At 50.5% G+C, this 25,874-nt stretch overlaps 1 protein-coding gene and 1 long non-coding RNA gene across 8 annotated transcripts in view; one reads left to right on the forward strand and one right to left on the reverse strand.

Annotated features, from left to right (window-relative positions):
• The window catches only part of JCAD (junctional cadherin 5 associated), a 60,730-nt gene that overhangs the window by 14,687 nt on the left and 20,169 nt on the right, over positions 1–25,874 (reverse strand). For 3 of the 7 annotated variants that reach the window (XM_066991558.1, XM_066991559.1, XM_066991556.1), the window contains exons 1-2: positions 16,006–16,160; positions 4,271–4,623 (exon numbers count right to left, since the gene is read on the reverse strand). In XM_066991558.1, the coding sequence (XP_066847659.1) occupies positions 4,271–4,563 (293 nt within the window). In that variant the 5' untranslated portion in view covers positions 4,564–4,623; positions 16,006–16,160. Of the gene's footprint in view, positions 1–1,944; positions 3,770–4,270; positions 4,624–8,816; positions 8,953–16,005; positions 16,161–25,874 lie in introns of those variants that run through there. The other 4 variants (XM_066991557.1, XM_066991561.1, XM_066991560.1 and 1 more) reach the window with 4 other exon arrangements.
• LOC106042670 (uncharacterized) lies at positions 8,967–11,623 on the forward strand. The gene is made up of 4 exons (XR_010829101.1): positions 8,967–9,125; positions 10,226–10,324; positions 10,614–10,746; positions 11,422–11,623. It is a non-coding gene; the product is annotated as an uncharacterized lncRNA (long non-coding RNA).

The raw sequence follows: 25,874 nt of genomic DNA on the forward strand, positions 1-25,874 counted from the left end.
TAAAATCTTGATCTTTAAATTTCCGGAGATGGTGAATCTATCACAACTCTTGCAAAGGTTAATTCAGCATTAAAAACAAACAAATAAACAAGAAACAAAACAAAATGAAACATTAAATATAAAGTGAAAGCAAATTCTTATCAACCTAAATATGAAAACCCTGGGGGAAGGCGGTATGGTGGACAATAATGCTGCGATTTGCAACAACTGCAGCTAACACTACAGGAATGAAGTGGGCTGCCTGTTTAAAGGATTTAATAGGAAATTGGGAATAGGGAAGGAAGCATTACTCAACTCTTTCCTAGGAAACCACTAAAAGAACAGTTTGGGTTAGTTTGCTTTTTTAAAGACAAACAAAACCCAAGATCAGATATTCATTAAAGCAAATTTGCTCTAAGTCAGGACAGCTTCAGTTACAGAAAGGATGTTCCTCCGTTTATTAAAGCTAGTTGAAAGATTAAATTTGTTTTTAAAGATGAAAAGATTAATAGCTAGGCTCCGTAATAAATTTCTGAGCATGACACAAACCACCATGTGACCACCACTGCAACATGAGTGCAGAAAAGACATTTAAAAGGTGGTATTTAGGGCATTTTACACCTGATCTTTTCTATAGTATATTCATGCATGAGGCAGAGAACCTCATTCTCTCTGGTGCCTGATCTAAGAGCTGGAGATGATTACACACAGCCTGCTGCTTCCTGGGCCCAGTAAGCCTCTGGAGAGGATGGCACTGCACTGCGCAGGGCAAGGGGATGCTCCACAGCCTCCTGATGGACCTCCAGCCTAGCACAGCCTGAGGACTCCTCTGCTCCTGAGGGTGGAGAGGATCTATGGCACTGCTGGGTGATCTAATGAAGCGGTGGAAAGGGGAAGCATCCCGAAGTCGCCTCAAGTTCAAAACGCTTCACTGCAGCCGCAGCAGTGCTACACGTCTGGATGGAGAATGCCAGTCGTGCTGTGGTCTTTGCATCCAGGACATCATCAACGAAGAGATCTCACGGTACCTCTTACCAGCAGCTAATCTCCGACCGTGCTGCTCCCAGTGCACAGGTCTGCCTTGCTCCGGGCTGCAACCACGCTGGTGCATGAAGAAACGTGCTTCTGGACACAGCGGCTTGCGGGAGCTTCACAGCTGGCTCTCAGGTGGCAGCCAGGGACAGAGGGGTCCCATGGGACCAAGAGGAAGCTTTAAACATTGTGAGCTTTTTCTAAAAGGCCTGCTTCTAACAGATACCATGACTGCTGTCATAAAGTGCTTTGAACTGAATCTATATAAAATTAATCTAATAAATCATTTTAAAAACATCAACTACTGCTAGCTCTCTACGAGTCTTAGGCCTTGGCAAGAAAGGAGGCCATCAGTCCACCCTGTGCTGGCTGCACGACCGCATCTCACCCAGCTGGTGCTCTCACAGCAGCAGGTCGGAGCTGCCCAGATGCCAGAGCAGGACCCACCAGAAGTAAAGGAGCATGGCACAGGCTATGAAGTCAAAACCCTGCAGGATGAGGCCGTTGTAGGGCCATCTAGCAACAGCATGGCCGTTTCTGTCCCTGTTTTTGGCTCCTAGTGGGTAAACAGAAGGCATTAGGCACCCAGCTGCTCAGGGTGCAGGAGATATACGCACCAGGGCAGACTTTGTGCCCAGCAGCGAGGCACTGTAAAGAACTTATTTCCAGGATTTGGCAGCAAGGGGTAAAAAAATCAGAGCTCTGTTCTGGACACTGGCAACTTCTGTTCTATTTTGGGATCCTATCCTCACATACTCTCATCCACGTTATAACACCAGTACAGTTGTCTAATTTTTGCAGCAGGTGATCTCATTAATGATGCTATCTACTTATCTCTAAATTCGCTAGCTACCAACATAGTTCCTCCCACACAAATAACGAAGCGAAGTGCATCTCCTCCACGCTCAGATGAGGAGCAGGAGTTCTACGAACCTTCTCGTCTCTACCCATAGGGGCAGCTTCCTCATTTTCTTTGCCTCGCAGCCTCTTCCAAACCTTTCCCTCGTGGCCTCCTGATGCTCGGCTAAGCAAGAACAGCGGGGACAGTACTCCCACCACCTGCTCCCCCATAACCTGCCTGAAGAACAACAGGGTGGAGCAGAGCACATCAGCGGAAGAGCAGAACAATCCCAAAGTTCTGCTGACAATAGCATCATCTCCTGACCTCACGAACAAGGTGGACAACATCACTTACTTCTGGGGTGTTTGGAGGCTCAGCAGCTCATCTACACCCAGCACTCTGAGCGTGAGTTGGTTATTCCCTGGGTAAGGGAATCCGTGCCCTGAGCTGCCGTGGAGCAGGTGAAGGTCAGAGAAGGCAGCTGGGAGCCGTGCTGCCGCTTTTGGCCCTCTCCTGCCGCTGTGCCACCCTCTGCCACGCTGGGAAGGCAAAATCAGGAGGTGGTTGCGGGGAGCCCGCCAAGCCCAAAGAGCAGTGTCTGTATGTCTGAGTCTCTTCTGTTTCAAAACCCTTCTTGCACACCCAGGGATGGCAAGAAAGGGACGGCTGCTACAAAGGTTCCCCCTCGTTCGTAGCTGTGAGAGCCTTGTAAGAGCTCCCCGTAGGCTCACTGGCAGTTAGAGTTTGCTGTAACAATAAGATTTCTATTTTTGTTGAAGTGTGACAAAGTCATCTCCAGGGCCACGTTCCCCATTTTATGCGGAAAAATAAAGCAGCTTTTTTAAACCAGGATATAACATTTAACCATGCTACAGACTGATGGGTTCCACCCCTTGCTTTCTGAGGGGTTACAAGGAGACACGCAACCTACCAGAGAGCTCCGTTTTTGTATTTAGCCGTCCCTGGCAGTCGTAGTCACCTCTGCCACACCTCTGACGAGGGTCAGAGGAGCGAGCCCCCACTGTGGCAGCCTCACCTGGGGCAGAGGGAGGCAGGAAGGCAGCCAACATCCCCTGGCACTGAAGCATGTTCTACCTTACCTGGTGTGGGAGCAGCAAGCGCTGTGGTCGCTGCCAGCCTTGCACAGCCGTCTCTCCCTCACACCAGTTTTTCTCCACATCGTGAACTCTGCTCCAAGACCATGTGCCACCTTCCTCGACATCCCCTCTTTCCCTGACTCGAAGCCGTTTTCCCTTTCGTTCTTTTTAATTCTTTCCTCGCTTGATTGCCGTCCAGCTCCCAGCACACCACGGAGGATCCTCCTTACTACCTGTAAACCCGTGTCCTTTCCTGCCTGCTGCAGAGGGGACGGTTGCACCCGGGGGCCTTCCCCAGCCGGGACGTGCAGCTCCCAGCGCTCCCATCCTTCCTGCCCTTACTCCGGCAGGCAGCTAGGAGCCATCCCTGCTCCAGGCAAGCAACCTTGCAAGGGGAAGGGAGATGAAGGGGACGAGCAGACAGGCCCGGCAGCCAGGGGACACATGCCTTTGCCGCATGCTACTGAGGGTCTCTGTAGAAGGACGGGATTCCAAGGCTGGAGCGTTGCGTCCCGCTTTCAGTTTCAAGCCTGTTCTGCAAGAGGAAGGGGCTTTTCCTCACGAACCACCACCGTCACAGCTGGGCTGGCTTCCAGTCCTGCTCTCGCCCCTTTCCTTTGTTCATAGGGAGCACTCAAATAGCCACGAAACAATGCCCGAGCCGCGCTGTATACACACAGCTCTTCCTGCCCGGCCTGCCCCAGCCCCGCCGTGCACGTACTCCGCGGTGAGCAACCCGCGGTTGTGCAAGCACGTTTTATGGAGTGACGACAAGAGCTTCCACTGGCTTTGAGCTGCTTTAAAAAGAAACACACAGGCATCTTCGCGTGTTTACTCCGCGAGAGCAGCCTTAGGAAAACCAGAAAGCGCCCTGTGCGTGGAGGAACAGCCGCCGAGGGCTGCACGCGGCTGAACCCACCACAAAAACCAGGGCTTGTATGTGGCAGAAGAAGCTGGGCTCGTTTTTTTTAAAACAACTCACTTACAAAAGGAAGAGCTTTTGCCTCTCTTTTTATTTTTATTGCGCTTGGACTGAGCTTTCCTGAGCCCCCCAGCAAGGCCTTTCTGTGACAGACCATATGAGTAAATGGTATTTCCCCTCAGCTGGCCACTTCCCACTACCCCAATATCCTCAGAGGCCTCCCCGAGCAGGAGGCGAGCAGATGTGCCACTGCTTCGTGTGGACCTGCGGCGCGTGGAAATGGTCACTAGCAGGAAAGGATCACAGGAAGATGGTGTCACGGGTTAGGGACATGCTCAGTTATCCACCCAGAACCCAAAGGAAGAGAAAGCAAAGCCATGGCATGATGCTGAAACTTACCCCCCTTCTGAAGTATGAAAAGTGGACAAACCCTGAAGGTCATGGTGGTAACCAGGACCCGCGCGCCTCCCTTGGCTCCCATGGCTGCTCTCGGTGCTGCTCGAGTTGGTTTTCACCAAAGGCTTCTTGCCGTAAGCTCTCAAGTCTGCTTCGAACCCATTCAGCGGTCTCTGAGCAGACCTGTTCCCCGCGGTTTCACGCCGGTATCCATCGTATCTGTTCTGGTATGAAGCAGGGGGGTTTTTAGACAATTTGTATCCATGAGAAATCAGGAGGTCCTCGACACTGAACATATTGTGCTGGTTTCACTCACAGCTGCGCCATCAGAAAGCTCTTTCCAGCAGGACCCATCACTGGAAAAAAAAAATCAAACAAACAGAAGACTGCTTTAAACACGGGAAGGCCTCCTTCATCAGCTGGTGGGCTGCTGAAGCGAAGGGTTTCATCCCTCGGCCTCAGCCTTCCACCCTTACAATAAAGCACATCAGCTGAAGTGCAGGCAGATGCTGCTGGGTCCCGTGCTGACCTTCCCCTACAACGCCCCTACACGTGCTCAGCCACGGAGCAGATGCCGTGCTGCTGACTCAGTCCATCCCGCTGACGAATTCAGCGCTGATTGCAGCTTTCAGATTTCGCCCAAATCCTTGCAGCAGAGGTAAACCCACCGTTTGACTCAGGCGTCTGCTTAAAAAACAGCTTTCCTCTGGTGTGCTCTGTATTCTGGGAGGAGGGGACGGGTTACAAGGCAACCTGCCTCTCCCAGCAGCTCTGCATATTCCAATTAAGAAAAAATGTTCACATGAAGGACAATGTATGCATGAGAACAAAAATTCATTATGCAACCACATGAGAAACCCAGGTAATGTCATGCAATACCTTAGTTAAACAGTCTTTTTTACAGATTATTTTCTTTTTGGCCTAGGTTGACCTGCTGGAAACCAGTAATTCTCAACTAGAATAACACGAAGCCTAAGGTCTCAAGCATGCTCTATTTTTACAGCACGCTTTCCCTGTGAAAAACGACTGAAATCAACCTGAGATGCCTGTGTCTGTTGTGTCTCGATGATTCCCAACACACAGGACAGTCCAGATTTTTCTCTCCGGTGACTGTCCTCAATTCTTCACCGACTCCAGCGGAGCTTCAGCAAACTGAATTAGCTGGCTGGAAACAATCTCTATTGTCTGTGCCCCCCTCGCAGCTTGTTATGGCAATTACAGAATACCCGTTCTTCCCTAGTTTTAAAATGGCTGGAAGGCAATCATCTCTTCTGTAGGTTGTGCACAGCAAGGAACTGACCTGGAGATACTCCTCTGTGCCTGAACTGCGTTACCAGAAAAAAGAAAGGTGCATAAATGAGATGTGAAACGCAGAAATAGACTTGTTACGTAAAACATAAACCACTCAAGATGATTTTTGCTGCATAAGGACTTCATCTGACATGCCCGGTGAGTGGTGCGTGTCCTTCATAGCAGCACGTCTACCTGAGGGACAGGAGCCCTGCGTTAGCAGCTGCTCAAAAGGAGATCGTCTCTGCAAACATCAGGAAAAGCAAGTCTATTTTGTACACAGGGCTCTAATGCTCCTCTTGGGCACGAGGTAAGGGAGAACCCTCTTCACTGCTATTAACAATAATTTACTTTGGATGGAGCAACTACCGAGATGGCTGCTGCGCATTTAGTGGTGCTAAACCTCTCAGGCTACCTACCCACAGAAGCCGACGGGTTGCCTCAGTACCTAAACCAGTTTCTGTGGCGTAGTGCTCCACATACTGCAGCCACCTCGCAGCTCTCCAGCTTTATCCCCATCCACTTTTTGCTCACGCCCTGTCTGCTGGATGCCCTGCGGCCGCTGGGGCCAGCCCAGTGCGTGGCTCCAGGCACATAGGGAGCCCCTGCACTGCCCTGGCCCCAGGGCAGCCCACGGTGTAGAAAAGCAGTTTTTTAAGGCAGAAAAACATGCACGTTGTAAATGCAGAGCCACGATTTCGCTGGTAACCTGCAAGGCTGCAAAAGTGGCTTTGCAGCCTGAGAGCCTGCTTAGCATTTAAACCGGTTTGTCTCTGGAGCTTAATGAATCTCTTCCCTTTCCACGCAAGTAACACTACACACCCTTTAAAAACAGAGAAATAAAGCTCTGTGCCGAAAATATTTTAGGAGTCTCCCTTGCTAGGACAGGACTCCAAATTCCCAGTGAGGGCTCTGAGTACCCGAGCCAGCAACCAGGCAGAAAGCAGGGAGGAGCAGGACCCTTCCCTGCTGGAGGCAAGGGAAGGCTTTGTGGTTTATTTTTGAGTGCTGACCTAAAAAGCTGATTTTCCATCTGCCCCCCGCCCTGGACCGTGCAAGGAGCCAGGTAGGAGCAGAGCAAGGGGAACAGCTGGCTGCTAGAGCTGTTCAGCCTCTAACAAGAGAAAGATCCAATGTGACTACCAGAGACGGCAGAAAGCCCATCGGAGCGCTCGCAGGTGCAAGGAAGAAATGCGCTTTTCCTGCTATTATTGTCAGGCTGGAGCACGGCTTAACCCCCTCTCTGCCTCCTGCTGCAGCCACGGGGCCATCGGGGAGGCAAAGGCAAGGGGACAAGGAACCCCCACCCGTGGGGCTCGCTCTGGTCCCCTTTTTGGTGAGAAGCAGCTGGGAGGAGCAAAGCCCGCAGGACATCAACCATGTCAGCACCCGACGCCTGCAGGGACACCAGCCAGCTTTCCAAAACTGGTCGCAGCGCTGGGACGCTCTTCCCACCCTCCCTTAGATAAATAAATCTAAAAAACTAAAATCAAAGGGATCAGACTGGCGGGAGTAGCAAAACCATGGCTGCGGTGCCGTCCTGTAAATAATCTGTGAGACTGGGCCAAAGAGTAAAGGCTGTGCAGAGCTTCTAATTTGAGGCAAGATCAACAACGCTGCAAAACAGTTTGTTTTTCCAGCGCTCATTTGTTTTGTTTGCCAATGACATCAGTGCTTTTCTGATAGGGTTTGCTTCCTGAGGATGCCTGCTATCTTGCCAGGGTTTCCGACTTGTCCCCGTCAGCCGGTACAGCTCCGCATTAAGCTGAAAACAGGGGCCAAGCTTTTCTCTGGAAACTTCTCCACGGCGCTGTCAGATGGAGAGGAGCGAGCGCGGGCTGAGCTGCGGAAATCTGCGTGGCCCCCGCGTGCACGAACACAATGGGGCCAATGGGGACCCGCAGCCCCGGGAGCTGGATACAATAGGAGAAAGGCCGTCGGAGCACCTTGTCGCAGGGACGGTCTGTCCGAGAGCACGGATCCCATTGCTGCTCTGCAGAAAAGCCCCAAAGTCTCCTGAAAGTCCCTGAAGAAATCTGGTGCTAGGGTTTCCTCTGCGCTGCTCTCACAGCCCGCTCCTGGTCGGGGAATCGCACTGATTTCTGCTGGTGCTCTGCCTCTCTCTGCAGGTTTGCTGAGTGGCAGGGGTTACCCAGCCCTATTTTTGGGGGTGCCACCACCACCACTGCTGGCAGTGATGGCCCAGTGTCAACACCTGCAGCAGTGGCAACTGCAGCTCTTACCCCTGGGCTCCAAAAGCGCTCGTGTGCCACTAGGTCCTCTGTACGGCATTCAGGGCAGGCTCCCGGCGTGCTCCTTCGCTTGGTGCTGATCCTGGGGGAGCACCCACGCAGCTCAGCGGGATGCCAGGAGTGACAGGGAACTGGCACCGAGCTGGCTGCCCTCTGCTACACATCTCCCTCCCTCTGTTACTTAAAGTGGAAGGTGGCAACCCTCAAACTGTTCAAACACGACCCAAGTGGAAGTCCTTCTTGCACACAACTCCCCCTGCCCACCTCTGCGTAACTATTTATAACATTTTGCAAGCAGTTCTGTACAACTTGACAGAAAGGGAAGTAACAAAGCAGCATTATTCACATTGCAAAACGAAGCACGCAACCATCACGTATCGCCAAAAGCGAGGCACCCAGCACGGACGGACGACTTGCTGCAGTCTGTGATTACGTGCCTTCAGGCTACTGAAGTCTGCGGGACTCCTGCCTCTTGTGATGCAGGGGGCAGGTGATGCTAGTCGTCACAGGCTTTATCTACAGCAGCTATCCAGACACCGCTCTGAAGACGGAGTTACTAACAGGCACCTGAATTACAAAGTGTATTATCTAGACGGGTCACACGTTAAGCTAGCTTATCTTCACTCACTTCTGTGAGAGCGCGCAGTGACATTATTCTCATTTTATATCAGACACGTGCCAGACAGAAGTATTTATGCAGACAGACTAAAGTGAAAACAGCCCTCTCTGTTCTAGGAGCCTAGTCTGAAGTGTCTGCAACCAGATTTTTCTGAAGCACAGTGTTAGAACTGAACAAGGTTATGTTGAAAGCAACTGCTGCAAGAGCCCAGGGGTCTGCAAGTCGTGCCATGAGTGGCAAGCCAAGTGCCCACACAATGAAGACATGGGGTGACCCAAGAAGCTAGTTGCAGTCATTTGCCTAATTCCATCCCTCTGTTCACCTAATCCAGTACCAACACTTTCGTACAGGCAGCCTGCATCCCCCTCCCACCCCATTAGTTTCTCACCTCTCTGCACACCGGCGCCTTCATTCCCAGTTCCTTGGGAAACCGAGGAAAAGTTTCCCTGGGCAAAGCTGGGGCTACGCAGGCACACTCTGCTCACACATCCATAGGAGCAACCAGGGCACCAGCACTGTCCCTGCACCAAAAGCTGTGAGATGCTGATGGATGCGAAGAAAAAACCTTGGGAAAACGGAGCGGCTGGAATCAGAGACAGGTCTGCCAGGAACACACGCTGACGTCTCCGAGCCTTGTAACCATAGATCTTGTTTCTGAGCGTGATGGCACCGCAGCTCTCAACCAAGAGGCTGGAAGGTTTCTTTTCTTTCCCTTTTTTAATGTGGGCAAAACAACATTCCTCCTCTCCTTCCTCCTCTCCCTAGTTTTTCTTGGAAATGGTTGAATTGGTTTGGCTGACGCTATTAGAATACATTTAGCCTGAGAGAGACACACAACCTGAAAGTCTCAGATCAAGCGATAAAAGCCTGACAGACTATAGCAATGGAGAACAGGTTCTTGTAGTTGAAGTTACAATACTAGATGGTACTACTAGCTCAGACTAAATATAACCCTGAGCTACATCCCAGGAGAATATCCAAGTCTTTGTCCATTGTAATCTCTCCTGTTTTCTCACTCTGTTTTTGCATGTGTGCATACGAGACAGCTTATCAAAACCACACACACTCAGTGAGACGTTTACCTTGATTGTTTCACCCTTTTGGAGGCGGATGGGGCTGCAAAGGGCAGGCTGCTCTGCAGCCGTACCTGGCGTGCCGAGCCCCTGCCCTCCGCCCAGAACCACGGGTGCTGCACCACGTTCGCTTGGTGGCAGACACACGTTCAGATGGTGAAGAAGAAATTCATGCCATTAAAAAGTCTGAAACAGTAAGGTTCACTACGATCGGGTATTGGATAGTTGATGCAAAGCTAGGCCAGGACACAGAGCAAAGAGGTTAGGGGACATTAGTGTAAGTCGGATGCATTCAGCTGAGCGGGCCCTAATTAAGCGTAGGCGCGGAGTAAGGAGGGAGCAGGGATGTAGCCAGAGCAGCCTCCAAGCCATTAGCAAATACCTCCTAGAAACTCTCAGAGGATGGGCGAAGGGCAAACATTATCTAACTTCAAACAAAACGGGGAAAGAGACAGATCTGAGGTATCACAGACCAAACAGCCTGGCTGCGGTATCAACTCAGATTATTCAACCCACTTGTAAATCCTTCTGGTAGGTGTTGATTTATCACGGAGCAGGAGGGAGAGGGGACGAGTGTGCGGCCCCGCAGGAGCAGCGCAATTTCCAGCTCCCTGCAACCCTGCAGCTGCATCCACTCCCACATGATAAAGTCACAAGAAAACAGAAAACACAGACTTGTCAAGAGCAAATTAAGTCTAATCAATGTAATTTTCTACTTCGACAGAGTCGGTAGCGTAGTGACTAGGGGGAAAATACAGAAGTTGCACATTGGAAGGAGGAAAACTTTTGATGGATGTATGTGACAGTTTTATATGCAAAACAGGTGAATACGATTTATGTATAATATATTATCGTAGGTGGATATACAAATGTTCCAAATCTGCACTCAAGGAATAGTGAGTAAACTAAATGTCAACCTGAAAAGACACACAAGGGCTCTGCCGGGGGTTTTGCTCTATTCAGTATTTCCATTAATAACTTGTAAATTAGAATAAAGATTACAATTACAAATCAGTAGGGAGTGCTACGAGCATTTTCAGGGATTACAATTAGAATAAAATCTTAATAAATTAGAGAACCAATCTGAAGCAAATGACTGAGATTCAATACAGGCAGGTGCAAAGCACCACGCTGAAGAAGGAAGATGCATCAGTACAAAATGGAGCGGTACAGCAGAAGGGTCTCGGGGCCTGGAGCCACACAGAGAAAAGGCATCAAGAATAGTGCAGGACTTGGCACCCAGAGGTGAGCACGTTTGGAGATGCCCCAGGACGAGCATCTCACGTCAGGCTGTCCTGCTCCTTCCGCGCCCAGCCCTGCACCCAGTTTTGGGCCCTGCCTCCAGCTGCTCCCTGCCAGCCGCTCGCAGGAGCGACAAAAGGTTTACAGAGTGTGACCCCTCGAAAAAGGCTGCAAGAAGCGGCCTTGTTTAGCCGGAGGAAAAGGGAGGAGGGATTGGGGTGAGAGAATGAGACATGATAACAAGTTTCAGATATGTCAGGCTGCTAGCAGGCAGCGATAATCTTGTCCTGCTCCCTGCTGATGTAGGAACCTGAAGTGATTGTCTCAGCAGGCAGCACGGGAGGCTTAGGTTAGACATTAGGAGAGACGGTCTAACCACGAGGATAGTCAAACATTGCTTACCCTGGGAAGCTACAAATCTCCAACAATGGTTTTCAGGAACAGGCTAAATGGACATCTATCAGGAACAGTGGAAACAAAGCAGATCCTGAGCTAGACACAAGGGATTTGGGACAGAAACTTAACAGTTTGACATTCCTCCACCTCCCCCCAGCCCCAAAGGTATTGCTTTGTTGAAATGCCCCATACCTGTAATTTTGAATATTTGACCAGACGATGTATTACTTGTTTCCCACTTGATTCCTCAGCTGCAGTTTGTTGGCCTCCATTCTCTCCTAGGGGCCTACACTCACACGAACAACGCCGCTCCACCAGGAGCCACATGCAGGTGAGGAGGACCAGCACGCGGCTCTTTGGGAGGTAAAGTCCCAAAACGAGCACAAGGCACAAGAAACACCACACGCTGAAGGAGCCTGCGCACAGAAGAGGCAGCAGATGACCCGAGCGGAGGCACAAGGACGGGTCCCAACCAGAGGACTGGGATCAGATCTGGACACACAGCAGGCTGAGCTTCAAGGCAGTTCCCACTACAGCCAACACCACACCAAGGGTTTCAAAGCCACTCGTGCTAAATGCATAATCAGCTCTGCTGACCACACGTGAAGACGTGACAGAGTCATTGCTGCCGATAATTCAGTGTTATGGCTCCACATGCCTTCCCAGGTGTGTGCCTCTCATTTGTCTCACAGAAATGAAAAAGAAATCTGTGAATTTTGTGTTTAATCCTCATTACCTATGGGCAGGAGGGTTCACATTTTTTTTCTGTAATACAGAGGTTCACAGAAAGGGAAAATTATAGCTCACGTCCTCACTGCAGTCTTTGAAGAAGAAGTCCTCACTGAAATCACCAAGGAGCTGAGCCAGAGAATAAATGAATGATCCGACGTGGCTCCAATAAAATTAGGAAGTGGGGAGGAGGAGAGGAGTGAGTGTTAAAGAAGGAGTTTATCTATCTGTAAGAAGGTAGCTATTCCTGTCTTTTATCTCGCTGGCACAGATGCATCAGCAAACCCACCGGGGCATGAGAGAGAGCACCGAGCGCCTCCTCCGCTGGGGGAGGCCGTAACGAGTGACTGCTGCTCTCCCCCTCTGCTGGGTTTCAGGTCAGGTTTCAAGGCTTGCCTTCTCGGATTTGCCAAGAAAAAATGGCACAGAGCTAGATTTATTTTTTTTAAGTGCTGTGGGTGTTCGAGTATTGGGTTCACATAATGATGAAATACGTGTCTGATGGTGCGTGGCTGGGAGGTTGTATCTGAAATAGTGTTGATTTTTAACTTTGCTGTAGCCTAACCCGGCGCTGACTGAGCATTCATTTGCTGAGGCTCCGGAGCATCCGAAGAGAAATAAAGGCATAAACGGGGAGAGGAAACGTCCAGGCATGCACAGACACCACTGCTCGCGTTAGCTGGTTTTCAAAATGTCAACGGCTCGCTCCCACCGACGACAGAGCAGCACATTGCTGCACTGAAATCCGTCCAGATTTTCTTCAGAGAAGGAGCAATTGTTAAAGAGCGCTCGCTGCTACTCCGCACGGCAGATATAACGAGTCCTTAGACCAATTGGCAGCATATGGTATATTTCCCCAAATGACAGCTTTTGTTTGTCGCAAGAAGGGAACAAAATAGTACATTTATTAAACAAAGCGTAATTAGCTAACTCTTTCCCTCCCCAAAAGGAGCTATAGAGAATATTGTTTAGAACCCAGACGAATGTTTCCATGCTGTTATGACTCTTCTGTACGGAGAGATCCATCGGGGTTGTGGTGGAACAAAGCAAATGCAATCACATTTGTTGTTCACATCTTAAAATCAGGATGCTAAGGGCTAATCATCTCACCTCAAATACCTGTGGGCAAAGTGCTAATAAGCAACACCCACACTAAGACTGCATGAGTGAGCGCTTTTTTTTTTGTAATTGTTTTTTTAACAGAAACACTCTCATTTGTATAAACAAAACAAAACAAAAGGATGTCAATAATAACTATTAAATATTTAAAAGTACAAATTTCTAATAAGGGATCCATCACCAGGCTGAATTTCTTTGAGGTGACGGTGACATGACTTATAGAGCCTGGGCTTCGTGATCAAAAGGATTACGCACATTAGCATCCTACTAATCACAGCAGGACGGGCCGGCCCATCAGGCCAGGGCTCACGGAGGAGCGATCCGTAAACAAACACTTTCTCCCGCTCACAAATGCGGCTGGGAGTGGAGGCCCTCCGAGCTTGGCATGGTCTTCTCCTCTTTCAAAGAGATAAGGATTGTGTCTGCTGGGGTAAATAAATTCTCAGCGTAGCCTTACACGTCTGTTTGTTTACTCATTTTCAGACATTACCATCCTCTCCTGTGCTGTTATCCCTTTTATATTACCCTTGTATGTATAATCGAGTGCCCTCTCTTCTGGATTGACCCTCTGCTTCTTCCTGTATTATAGACGTCTTTGATCTTCCTTTCTTGCGTCTGTGTGTCCTGCCTTGTAGTCTCAGCAGGATTTCCCCCCGACCCCTTGCACTACCAGAAAATAAAAGCCAAAGTAGCACTTGAGAGCATTAGTGTAGAAAAAAGTAAGACAGGCACCTCTCCTGCGCACCGGTAGGGTACGTACAGAGGGGTGAAAGGCGGCACAGCTCCTGAGCACAGAGGAGCCCCAAGGACCAAAAAGGCCAGCAGCAAGCAGCATGATGGCAGAAGAGGCACTATCCTAAAGTTTCAGAAATGGCTGGTAAATTTTCCCTTCCCTTGCCCCACCATTTGAGATGGTCCAAGTTATGGCTGACGACTTCTATTAATATCCCAACTGCAATACACTTGGGCGACAGAGTCTGCTGCCCGTTTCTGTTCTCTGCAAGCACTGCCAATACCAAAAAAACTGCGGGTTATCTCTGCGTAGATGTGAAAAGATGCCATCAGTTCACAGAGAGACCTTAACGACCACATCAAGACCACTGGAAGGCTGACCAGCCCCTTCCTTTGTCGCTGGAACCGGTGAGTAAGCTTCCCCAGCAAGCCCCAGTCCACTGGCTCTTAAAACAAAGCACAATAACAAGGTTGCAGAAAGTGAGATAACCCTTTCCACTCAAGCAGTGAAAAACAACATCTGTTAAAAAACAAATAAACTGGTGTAATGGCTTCAGCGAGAGACCCAGAGGATTTTAGAGATGCAGCTCTTGTTTGGGTCAACACATTGTGAAAAGCAAATTACAAGAGAACAATTGTTTCATACCAAGCTCTCCCACCCCTGAACTCCCTCAAGGTTAATTAGGATGGCCTTTGGCCAAATTAATTAGAAGATCTGGACAGGACTTTGCTCTGCACTCATAACTAGTTCCAAGGTGACCGAGAAGTTCAGAAATGCATCACCTCCCAAATAAAGTCTGCTTGGCAAAAACCAAGCTCACATGTGCCATGTCATTTCTCTGGCAATCAGGAGCAACACTTAAAAGTAACCTTTTCCTAACCGGGCGGCTAAGGGCAGAAGATTTTCTGCATCCTTCCCACTGAACAATATGCCCTTGTTTATTTTCTGTGTGCTTTTTAGGTCACAAGAGGCCAGTGAAATTATGCATCGAAAGAACAATATACCACTGTAACATGCCACTTGACACACACAGCCAGGCAGGCTCTGCACGGTCAGTATTTTCCAAGAGCTGGCGAACACACGCTGCAGCAAGGAGAAAGCATGAACACCACCACCAGAAGGGGGGATGCAGAAATGGGGCCCAACCTTTGAAACAACAGCCTGAGCTGGCATTTTGCAGCACGCTGTGCCCGGTGGGACACCCTAGGGAGCATCCTGCCTCCAGGGGTAGGAGCTGCCCGGGGCAGCAACCTGCCTTGGTCCCCTCCCTACTCATGCTGCCCTCGGCATCCTCGGCAAAGGGGATCGCTGGCAGGACCACACTTTTTCCTCCACGTACCTTGGCGCGCGGTAGAACTGCAAGAACATGACAGGGTAGGGCAGGTCTAGCCTCGGCGATTAGAAACGGGAAGCGCTGGGACAAACTGAGGCTCTTGCAGCGGCTGCATCCCTTAACTGCACAGCCCTTCTCTGTCATCAACCCGATCGTTTTCGGTCTGAAGCTGGAAGGTTGCTGTTTTCCACGTGCCTGCTCCCCACGAGCAGCAACAGCCTTCCTGGGCAGAACCAGAACTTTTAAAGCAATGAAAACGCTCCCGCTCACGGGAAGAAGCACAGCTGAACGCTTTTCGGCAGGACACAGTTCTCATTGTCACCGGCCAAGATTTAACGTCTTGCCCGTGTGGATCAGCCTGAGCGCTCGGTTAGATCATATTTTCACTTAAAGACACGGGCTGGGGTAACTCAACATGCAGGGTCCACGCCACAAAAAAAGCTATTATTCTCAACTCTTGACAAAACAGGAAAAAAAAAATAAATCTTTAATAGATGCAGGAGTCCGCTGGCACAGACCCAGGGGCCGAGCGAGGCCGTAATTTGTAATTGGGAGCCAATTACCAAGGGACATAACGGCACAGATCCCCTCTGTAACAGCAAGCGCTTTGAAACAACGAGGAAAAGGGAAACAAACCACCAGACCCCCCCCCGACTGCCGGGCAGACACGGCAGTGAGCACAGACCCCCACGGGGGAGCCTGCTGGTGCTTCCCACCCCGCTGCCACCCCCTGCTGCCACCCAGCACCCCGGGGACCCCCGCGGGCTGCTCCAGCCGCGGCACCCCCCGAGCTCCCCGGGGGACTGGGGGGCTGCCGGCGGACCCCCCCCTCCCCTCACCGAGGGGTCCCAGCAGGTGCAGGGCGGGGGTGCGGCGACCCCACCGCCTCCTCCAGCTCGTCCCCGAGCCCCCCCCGGCCCGCTCCGCTGCCCCCGGCCCGGCCGGCACTCACCGCTCCGCCGGCGGCCCTCGCTCGGGTGGCGGCGGGGCCGCCGCGCTCCGCGGCAGCCGGGAGGCGCCGAGCCTGCGGGGCCCGCCACCCGCGGCGGGGCGGGACGGGGCGGGACGGGCCGGGACGGGCCGGGATGGGATGGGACGGACTGGGACGGACTGGGATGGGACGGGAGGAGCGGGGCGGAGCGGCCGCGGGAGGCCCCCGGGGCTCGCCCGCCCCCCCAGGGCGTCTGGGGCTCGCTTGGAGGCTCCCGTCCTGCCCCCTCTCTTCGGGTATAATTCAAGGAAAATGGGGGCTTGGACAAACTGAGCTAGCGGGTGGCAACCCTGCCCGGGGCAGTGAGGTGATCTTTGAGGTCCCTACCATGTTTAACCTTACAGGCTTGGGGCAGAGTGGCTGGAAAGCTGCGCAGAGGAAAGGGATCTGGGGGTGCTGGTCGATGCTCGCCTGAACATGAGCCGGCAGTGTGCCCAGGTGGCCCAGAAGGCCAACGGCATCCTGGCTTGTGTCAGGAATAGCGCAGCCAGCAGGACCGGGGAGGTGATTGTTCCCCTGTACTCTGCTCTGGTGAGGCCGCACCTCGAGTGCTGGGTTCAGCTTTGGGCCCCTCACTACAAGAAGGACATCGAGGCCCTGGAGCGTGTCCAGAGAAGGGCTACGAAGCTGGTGAAGGGCCTGGGACACAAGTCCTGTGAGGAGCGGCTGAGGGAACTGGGGTTGTTTAGTCTGGGGAAGAGGAGGCTCAGGGGAGACCTCATTGCTCTCTGCAACTGCCTGAAAGGAAGGTGTGGGGGGCTGGGGGTCGGCCTCTTCTCGCAGATAACTAGTGATAGGACTAGAGGGAATGGCCTCAAGTTGCACCAGGGGAGGTTCAGGTTGGAAATGAGGAGACATTTCTTCTCAAAAAGGGCAGTCAGGCATTGGAACGGGTTGCCCAGGGAGGTGGTGGTGTCACCGTCCCTGGGGTTGTTTAAGGAAAGGTTGGACGTGGTGCTTAGGGACATGGCTTAGCGGGTGATATTGGTGGTAGGGGGATGGTTGGACCAGATGATCTTGGAGGCCTTTTCCAACCTTATTGATTTGACGGTTCTGTGATTCTATGATCGCAGCCCGCCATCACAAGCCTGCTCACTGGGCGCTTCGCTGCGAAGCTGAGTTGGGGACACGTCCAACGGCGGTGCAACCCTCCAGGAAGGTAACGCAGAAGGGCCTGACCCCGGAGCCCTGCTGGGAGCACGCTCCCATGTGGGGCTGATGATGGAAAATATCAACTTTACCTGCATGGGGATGATCTGCAGAAAGAGTCCAGCAGAGGGAGAGGGACCAGAGTGCATCCTTCCTCAGCTGCCGCATCTGCTGGCCTGGGCAGACCACGTGCCCAAAGGGCTCGTCCTTGCCACGGTTTTCACTGTGACATTTGGGAGTGTTTTTGAAGCATTATTGGTTGCCTGCTTCCCCACCTCTCCACTCCCCGTCATTTATTCAGCCTCAAGAAACAGGTGAATCATTTGAAAATCTGCTTCAGTTTAATGACGCTCTGGAAAGGGCATGTTTGTGAATCATTTACTTCAGCAATTGCTTGGGCCCGCCAACTGCTCGCCATGTCTTAATTGACTTTTACCCTAGGCCATCAAAGCACTTTACACATGTTCACAAACAGAGCCCTATTCAATACGTGCTCTGGCTAAGAGTGGGAAAGCAAGGGCTGGAAGTTGAGTGATGACTCCAAGAGCTGGGCAGGAGAGCCCAGAACCAGGTGCAGGTTCCTGGTGCCCTGCTTTCGATGTAATCATCATTGCCCTGCTTTTCTTCAGGCATCTCCTTTTGCCTTCCAGCAGCGAGGCTTTGCTTGCAGCCTCTGGCACGTGAAGCGTCCCCCACGGGCAGCACCACTGGTGGCAGGGGGACCTCCAGCAGGACCCCCTGCAGCACCTCACACCCCAGCCCCGCAGGGTACCTGTGCAGCTCCCGCAGCTTTGCTGGTCAGGTAGCCCTGTATTTTGCCCACAGCAAAGCCTTGTGGCTAACAGTAAATGAGCAGAAAGATTGGGTTTTGTCAGAGCACAGCTTCTTGTGGGCGTGATGGTAGCACAGGTTTCCATCAAAGAGGCCTTGCTGACACTAGTTAAGGTTTATTATTTAAATATCTTGACTCTTGACAGGCAAATTGGGAGGTGTTTTTTTTAATACCTGTCTCTACTGTCTTGTATGAAAAAATAAATAAAAATCCAGGATGATTTCCTCATCTGCATGGCTGCACCTCAGGGCTGTTTGCTTGGCTGTAGGAGATGCTCCTGTTGACATCCCTCCTTCCCGAGCCCAAACCTCCCTGTTGGGGATTAGGACACAGAGCAAGGCCAGGAGCTGCTGCGGCACTGGGAGATGGTGGGGGGGCACCAGCTGGAGCAGCCCCTCCAGAGGAGGAAGCCTGTGTCATGTTCTGAACAATGTCAACGTGAAGGGAAGGGTCAGGTCCTTGCCCTCGGGAGTTCACTGCCTGCAGAGAGCGCGATAAAAGCACACAAGGCAGCACACCCCAAAGCCGGGTACTGGTTGCATTTCTGTGTTTGGGGATATTTTTGTTACACCTCTTCTGAGGGTATGTGGTGGGCTGCAAAGGGAGGTGCAGCCCTTGAATGAAGGCATTTCTGCAAATTTGTTAGGAGTCCTGCACTCTCCGAAGGTTTCCTTAAAGTCAAAAGGCCTTGAAATGAGAAACAGCTTTCCTCCTAAAACAAAGAGAACAGCCACCTGTGCTTCTGGCTCTCCTGTTACAGAGAAAAGCCTGAAAACACGACCTGGACGTAGCTCTGTGGTCTGACACCAGAAAGCAAATCACATCGTTTTCAAGATGATCTGGGCATTCTCTCAGGCTGGACTCACAATTAGCGATTGTGAACAGCTGCAGCCCCAAATCCCACACAAGGGGGGCTGAGCAGAGGACTGGTGTACGGCACGAAGACACGGGACTGCGGCTGGGAAGCTCTGAGCGCTGCGCTGGGCTCTGCCCCTCCACAGCAGTGTGGCTTTTGGGGACTTTTTTTCGCCCCTCCTGCATCTTGCCCTCAGCCTGCTAGCGAGCAGGCTCTTGGGGCAGATGGAGTTTCTGGTTTTGCCCCAGCTCAGTGCCCAGATCGGTGGGGTCATGGTCTCACGCAGGTGGAGAAGGGCAAGGATGCTTGGAGAAAGGCAAAGATGAGGAAAAGCAGAGGAGGAAAGCAATTCTGCTTTTTTTTTTGTGTGTGTGTGTGTGTGTGATCGCAGTAAATGTGCATGGCCAGTGGAGCATTGCTCCCCTGCAAAGCCCACGGTCCTGCAGAGATGTCCCTCTCCTGGCTCTTTCTGGAGAAGGGGACTACAGTTTGACCATCTTCTGTTTGGCACTCCCAACCTAAAACAGCTGTAAGAGCTAAATGTGGCTGCGAGAGAAACATACGAATGGGATCTGCAGAAGAGAAAAGAGCCCTGAAGCATCTGGCACAGGGCTCGGCCACTGAGGGCTCCTGAGGTGGGCGAAAATCAGTGACACAATGAGACAGGAGAGGACAGAGCCGTTATTGGCACTTTGGGTGCTCCGCATGGCTCGCAGCGGGCAAGAAGGGCGAAGAAACCACGAGTCAAAAGCCATTTGCAAGCATGCACAGCAAAGCAAAGCTCTGGCCTCGAGTTTGAGTTAGTGGCCGTTATAGGGAGAAATCATGGAAAGCAGGAACGCACAAACACGGGAGAGGCAGGCCAGATGGGGGAAATGCAGACGAGTTAATGCGCAGGGAGGGGAAAAGGAAAAACACGGCGCATGCTGCACACCGGCCAGCTCCTCAGCCCCAGCACTGCTGCTGGCCGTTGCTGTGTGATGAGTGAATGGGAAGTTCTGGCCTGCCCGGTGCAAGTTACTGCTGCTTTATGCCTTTATAATTCGCTCTGGCCTGAAAGCCTCCCTCACCAGGACTCTTCTGTGTTTTGTCTCCCATCATCAGCACTGCTGCTCAGGGCCAGAGCTGTCCTGCCATCCCTACCTAGCTTGGTGCAAGCTTTCAGCCTTGTATCTTTAGGTGATCTTGTGTCAGTGTTTTTTACCTTGAGGTCAACCAGATTCCATCAAATTTTGGTGTGCTTTTAAGTGACTGGGTACATTAATTATTCCCTGAAATGCAGTAACAGCATTTGTCTTAGATCCAGTTGCTGGGGATGTATTTAGGAACACACGCTGAAATCACCACATACCTGAAGTTTACCATAACTAACTAGCCACAGATGTGCTATTAAAACCGTGCTTATTTTTTCCTCTTGTCCATCCTATATGGCATGTTACGGCCATGATATATGAAACTTTCTTAGAACAGATGCTATTCATAAACAAAACAGATATTACACTTTTGCAAGAAAACATGTCACATTACTCCTCCCGCCAGTAATCACCTGTTTATAGAATTGGCACCTCTTCAGTTTGGAACAGAGGAGCTTCAGATATTTTATAGCTACATCAAGGGAAACACTAAGCATTGCCATGGAGAGGAGATGTTTTGGTTTGTCCTCCGTACTTCTTTAGCTGTATTTTGACCTGATATTTGGGGATTCAATTCCTTAACTACTTTACCGCTTCCTAAGTGCCCCAGAGAAGCGGACGGGATGGGTGTGTATGGAACACAGGGAAATAGTTCACGATACCGGGTGGTGACTGCTCTGCGAGGACGATGTAATACACACCAGCTGGTTTGTGCACAAGGTGTCGGACCAGAGGCTGCGATAACTCGTCAGCAGACGGACAGAGCGTGGGGACAGCAGGGAGGTCTCACAACTGGCTCTGGCTTTGAGGGGGGGTTCAGTGGGAGAAGTGTCTTTGCCTTGGTCAGTCTTTGCTGTCTGAGCTGTGGCTGTGTAACTCAGGCAATTGCTGGCTCTTGGACACTGTTTTTTTCGGAAATAGGTACGAGGCAGTCACCGACACACCGCTACATAGGCTGCCAGAGAGTAGTGGGTCAGTGCACTGATTGTATTTTCCTTTAGATATAAGGACTAAGTGAGCATCTGTATCACACCTGAATGTATGATGGAGGGACAAAAAAAATGGGTAAAAAACTAGAAATAAAAGAGTAGTTAACCCGGAGGAACCGTACACACACACTGTGTGTGAAGGCACCTGAACATTGAGGAGGCTGCTGAAGAGGTTAAGAGGTGTGGCACGCAAATTACCCTTCAAATTTTAGCTGTTTTACATTTGGGAAAATTAGATAGTGTTTTTAAAACTTTTGAAGTGCTAAGTATTGTTAAAATAATCCTTGCAGCTCTTTCATTCAAGGAGTTGGCTCAGGGTGCTCAGGAAATATTAATGAGTTTCTCATCACAACACCCCGGAGAGGTGGGAAGTTCTAACAGGAATTGCTCCCATCACCCAGACGGGGAACAGAACTGTTAGGCCTAATTTTTCAGAAGAGTTTTCTGGCTAAAATATTTGTACAGTCGTTCAGCTGGAAAGCTCTCAAGAAGGACTGGGAGCTCCAGCAGGCCTCCTGGGAAGGTGTTGGGACTGGGAATGGAGAAGGGGCAGGAGAAGGCAGCGGTGGATAGAAGGGGAATACTTGGGCGATAGCAAAGAATATTGGTGCTGGATCTGGCCTACTTTTCCTAGTTTAGAATTTGGATGCCCACTGCCCTACAGAAGGCTGATCTGCATTAGGTCAATGGAAGTAATAGGGATTTGATGCCTTAAGTACAAGGGTATACAAACAGTACACTAGAGACATTACTGCATCTCTGCTGATGTCCACAAGCCTAGGTATGAAGGCCAAGGGCTGTGATGGCCACATCATCGTTTCTGCTAATGATCCACGTGTCACTCATTAGGGAGTGAAGTCTTGCAGGCGATGGCAAGTGAGGTCGTGGCTGAGAACAGACATTTGAGGTGTATACAACGGAGAAGCGGTCTTTTTCCAAGCACAGGTGAGGTTTTAGCTTTATTTCTCTAGTCAAAAAGCAGGGGTTAGCAAGGGCTGTGATCCCACTAACACCACTGTGGAAAAATCTCATGAAAGCATACTTCAAATAAGGTAAAAGAAGAAGGGACTCTGGTTGGATCTCATATATTACCACAAGATCTTGATGATCTAAATGCCCACTTCACTGTCATTTGGAGTGCTTGGCTGCTCCCAGCCAACACTCAGCAGCCCCTGGTGTCACACCTGATATCCAGTGCTGGTCTGGTCAAGCAGTTGGGCGCACCCTGTCCTCTCGCAGAGTTTTGCACCACAGCACTGACAAACTGTGACTGCAGATTCACTGTGGGAGGTCAGATAGTGACCTACTGGCATCACGGTGAAGGCTGGGAGCAAATTCAGGTTGCCCACAGGCATCGGCTGAAGATCCTTTGACTTTTTCATGAAGCTAATTACAAACCTACTTTGAAAAAAAAAAGCCACTTCATCTTCAGAACAGCTGCAAACATGTTCTTAGCAGCACAAATAACTTAACTCACAAGCACACAGTGTGTGTGCTGAGCAGCTCTTTATCTGGGAGAGCGGAGGCCGAAGTAGTGGGGCACCTGATGGAAGGGACACACACGAGGTGGGGTGATAAAAGCCTGCAAAGTAATGTAGAAACAGGACAGGTAGTTTGGGAATGTCTCCTCCCTTTGCTGAACATACACATATAAACAGTTAGCTGGAAGATGGCAAACCCGCTACTGATGTAGGGATTTGTACTTATTTCTGCTGCATGCAGTTAGGCTGTGGCAATCACTGCTCTAAGATACAACTGAAGCCCTGGGGTTCATGAGGAGCAAATGAAAAACATATACAGGCAACAAAAGAACCCATGGTTGCAGCAGTAAATATCAAGCAGTAGAGTCTGGAGGGGTTGCGCTCTGCAGTAAGCCCTTCCCCAAGGACCACAGGTTCACACTGGGGAACGGGGGAACATCACGGAAATAGTGCTTTTTAATACCAAACCACAGCACACAATAAAACGGCTCTTGTTATAAATGCTCTGCGGCAGAGTTCCTATTAGTTCCATAAGGATTTAAATAATAGCTATTTAACTTCAGCTCACCAATTCCAGCCTTCAGCTGTGGCAGCATTAAATTTTAAATCGTTTATTTCAAAGGGCAACACTGTCCTTTCTGAAATACTGCCTCCCTGCCATGCATCTACATGAGCTCATTTTATGAGATATCAAGGGCAGAAAACATTTTATTGTTTTATTTATTTTATTTTATTTTATTTTATTTTATTTTATTTTATTTTATTTTATTTTATTTTATTTTATTTTATTTTATTTTATTTTATTTTATTTTATTTTATTTTATTTTATTTTATTATTTTTCTGTAGAAGAAGCTCGGCGTGGTGGCAGGGGCGGGAGCATGAGGCAGGGCTGCCCGTAATGGGACTACTCACAGAGTTCAACAAGAGTTTGCAAGACCCCTTCATGCCAGGCCGTTCCCACAAAAAGCCTCACCCAAAAAGCTGAAATTACAGTCTGTTAAAGAGAAAAAATGTGAGAATGGCTTGTAATTTTGGAACCAGAAGAGCTATGTTTATCTCCCAAAGAACAGCCCCCTGAAGGCACGAGTGTCGCTCGGGGTTGAAGAGCCACCAGAAAGGCCGCGGAGGGACGGGTTTTGGACAGAGCACAAGGAATCTGTCTCCCTGGGGCAGGCCGCTCCGGTTATCTACCTGATATACACCAGGATGGTGTGGCTTTCTGTATCCAAACACATCTTGACACGGGAGATTACACAGATCCCCGGGCTCTGGAGGGCGGCCAGGGCAGCGCTGCCGCCCCACGCAGCTCTCCGTGAGGGGAGCAGGCAGGGGCACCGCAGAGTTTTGTTATCAGGAGCAGGGACCTGTCATGCTGATGTGCCGGCGGGGTCAAGGGATTAGGGCTCAAATCCACTCTTAATAGAAAAATCTTTTCAAAGTGCCTGCCTTGAAGCTGTGAAATCACCTCAGGAGCGTGCTGTTATCTGTGGGGGCAGCACAGGCCCACCTCTGCGTCAAGCGTGGGTCCAAAATAGAAAAATATAGCTGCATAAAGCATCCCCGTGGCACAGAGGCATGCTCGACAAGCTGCTTTCCTTCCCCCTCACTCCCACCGGTGTACAGGTTTAGATGTGAGTGGGGTCTTTAGACCCACAGTAATAAACTTGCCTTGTGCTTGTATAGTTTGTTCTTGCAGCTAACTCTTACTCACTCTTGTATTGTTTTTTCAGGAGAGTTTGCACTTACTCAAATACTGCTCTCATCCCCCTTTCCTAACTGGTGTCCACTTGCAGTGCTTCTGGAGGGACTGGAGAGGAGACACTTCTTCAAGGAAAGTCCTCATGCCCAGAACCTTCTGAGCAACATCATGGAAACACAATTTTGCTTGATAACCTGTTAAATTACAACAACTGTGCAAAGGATCACAGCACCAACAGAACATACGCCTGCACCATGAAGGGTTGCAGGTGTGTAGGGGCTGTATTTTAGCATGGAAGTCTTTGAAGTCTATTAATTTCTTAAGCAGTCTTGTGGAAGCTGATACGGATATTACAAATAAGTCTTGTTTGGAAGGTGGGGAAGTCCAAGCTCTCATGCTAAATGCTTTTCTTGCTAAGCCGAACTCCTCCATTTCCCTCCGTCTGTCCAACACCAGAGGGAAAATGGAACCAAGCACCAAAATAATAAAAAACTTTAATTGGGCAAAGCCTCATTCAGATTAATCAATAGGCATCCGTGTGCATTTTACTAGGTTGTTTCGGCTTGAGACTGCCTCCTGTACAACTTATGCAGCCTGTCTGAATCACCAGAGGGCTTTTAGACTCATCAGTGGAAATTACACCTATACTTACACTGTATTTTCTCTATTTCGGATCAGAAACAACCACCACGGAAGCCTTAATTTATCACATCCTGTCTTCCACGGGCTCAAGCTTCACCCCCTATATTTTGGCAGGTCGCAGCGCAGCACAGAAGTGTCCCGCACCCTCTCATCAGGAGGCAGGCCGTGCAAAGGCTGGGGAGCTGTGGTCCATTTATACCACACACCCTTTAATCACACTGCCGGCCTGTCCGAACCCGGTCGTCCCCACAGACAAGTCCCCACTCTGGGGGGTCCCATGTCCCCCTTCCCAGACAGCGGGGACCTCACAAGACCCCACTTCACCTCTGAAGTATTAAAAAGACCTGAATCTGGAAGGAGACCCTTCGTTCAGACTGTTTTTGAGAGCCTTGTTTGTCCGCAGCAGGCTCTGGGAGAAAAGCAGCCAGTCAGCCTCTGAACGAACTGTCTGAAACGAGACTAAACACTGCCAGGCACATGCAGCTATAGCCGGGCAGACAGCACCGGGCAAAGCTGAATTGCATCCACTACAAGGAGAAAATTGAAATGGAAATGAGTCGTCTTACTTCTGCTCTGTCTTTTGTTGTGCCCTGCAGGCAGCGCGCACCTGTGACCGTGTGTCCTCCAAAGTCAACGTACACGTGTCCCGGGTGACAGAAGGTAAGCTTTGCCATTTATTTCCCCTCTTTACCAGAAGATTCTCTGTTCTCTTTCTACTTAATGTGAACTCTGTGGTCATGAGCAGCACCACAAACCCTGTAAGCAGTTGAGACGCCTCAGGAGGGAGGCGTAAGAGCGAGTCCCAAAGCTCAGCTCCTTACAAGCGACCTCTCTATATTTAAGGGAGGAGGCAAACAATCACTACAGAAACAATGCTACTTTACACTGCTGTCCTCCTCGACCTGCCGGGAGCCATCTTCCTCCCCGACAGGGTCAGAGGCACGGGTGGTGGGAGCTGCTCACCAGTTTCAACACAAAGCCAGCGGGAGCTTTCTGGAGCGCCCCGGGCCGATGGTGTTGCAGCGAAGGCAGTGAGGAAAGCACTGCT

The sequence above is a fragment of the Anser cygnoides genome, chromosome 2 (genome assembly GCF_040182565.1).
Source record: "Anser cygnoides isolate HZ-2024a breed goose chromosome 2, Taihu_goose_T2T_genome, whole genome shotgun sequence".
Lineage (NCBI taxonomy): Eukaryota > Metazoa > Chordata > Aves > Anseriformes > Anatidae > Anser > Anser cygnoides.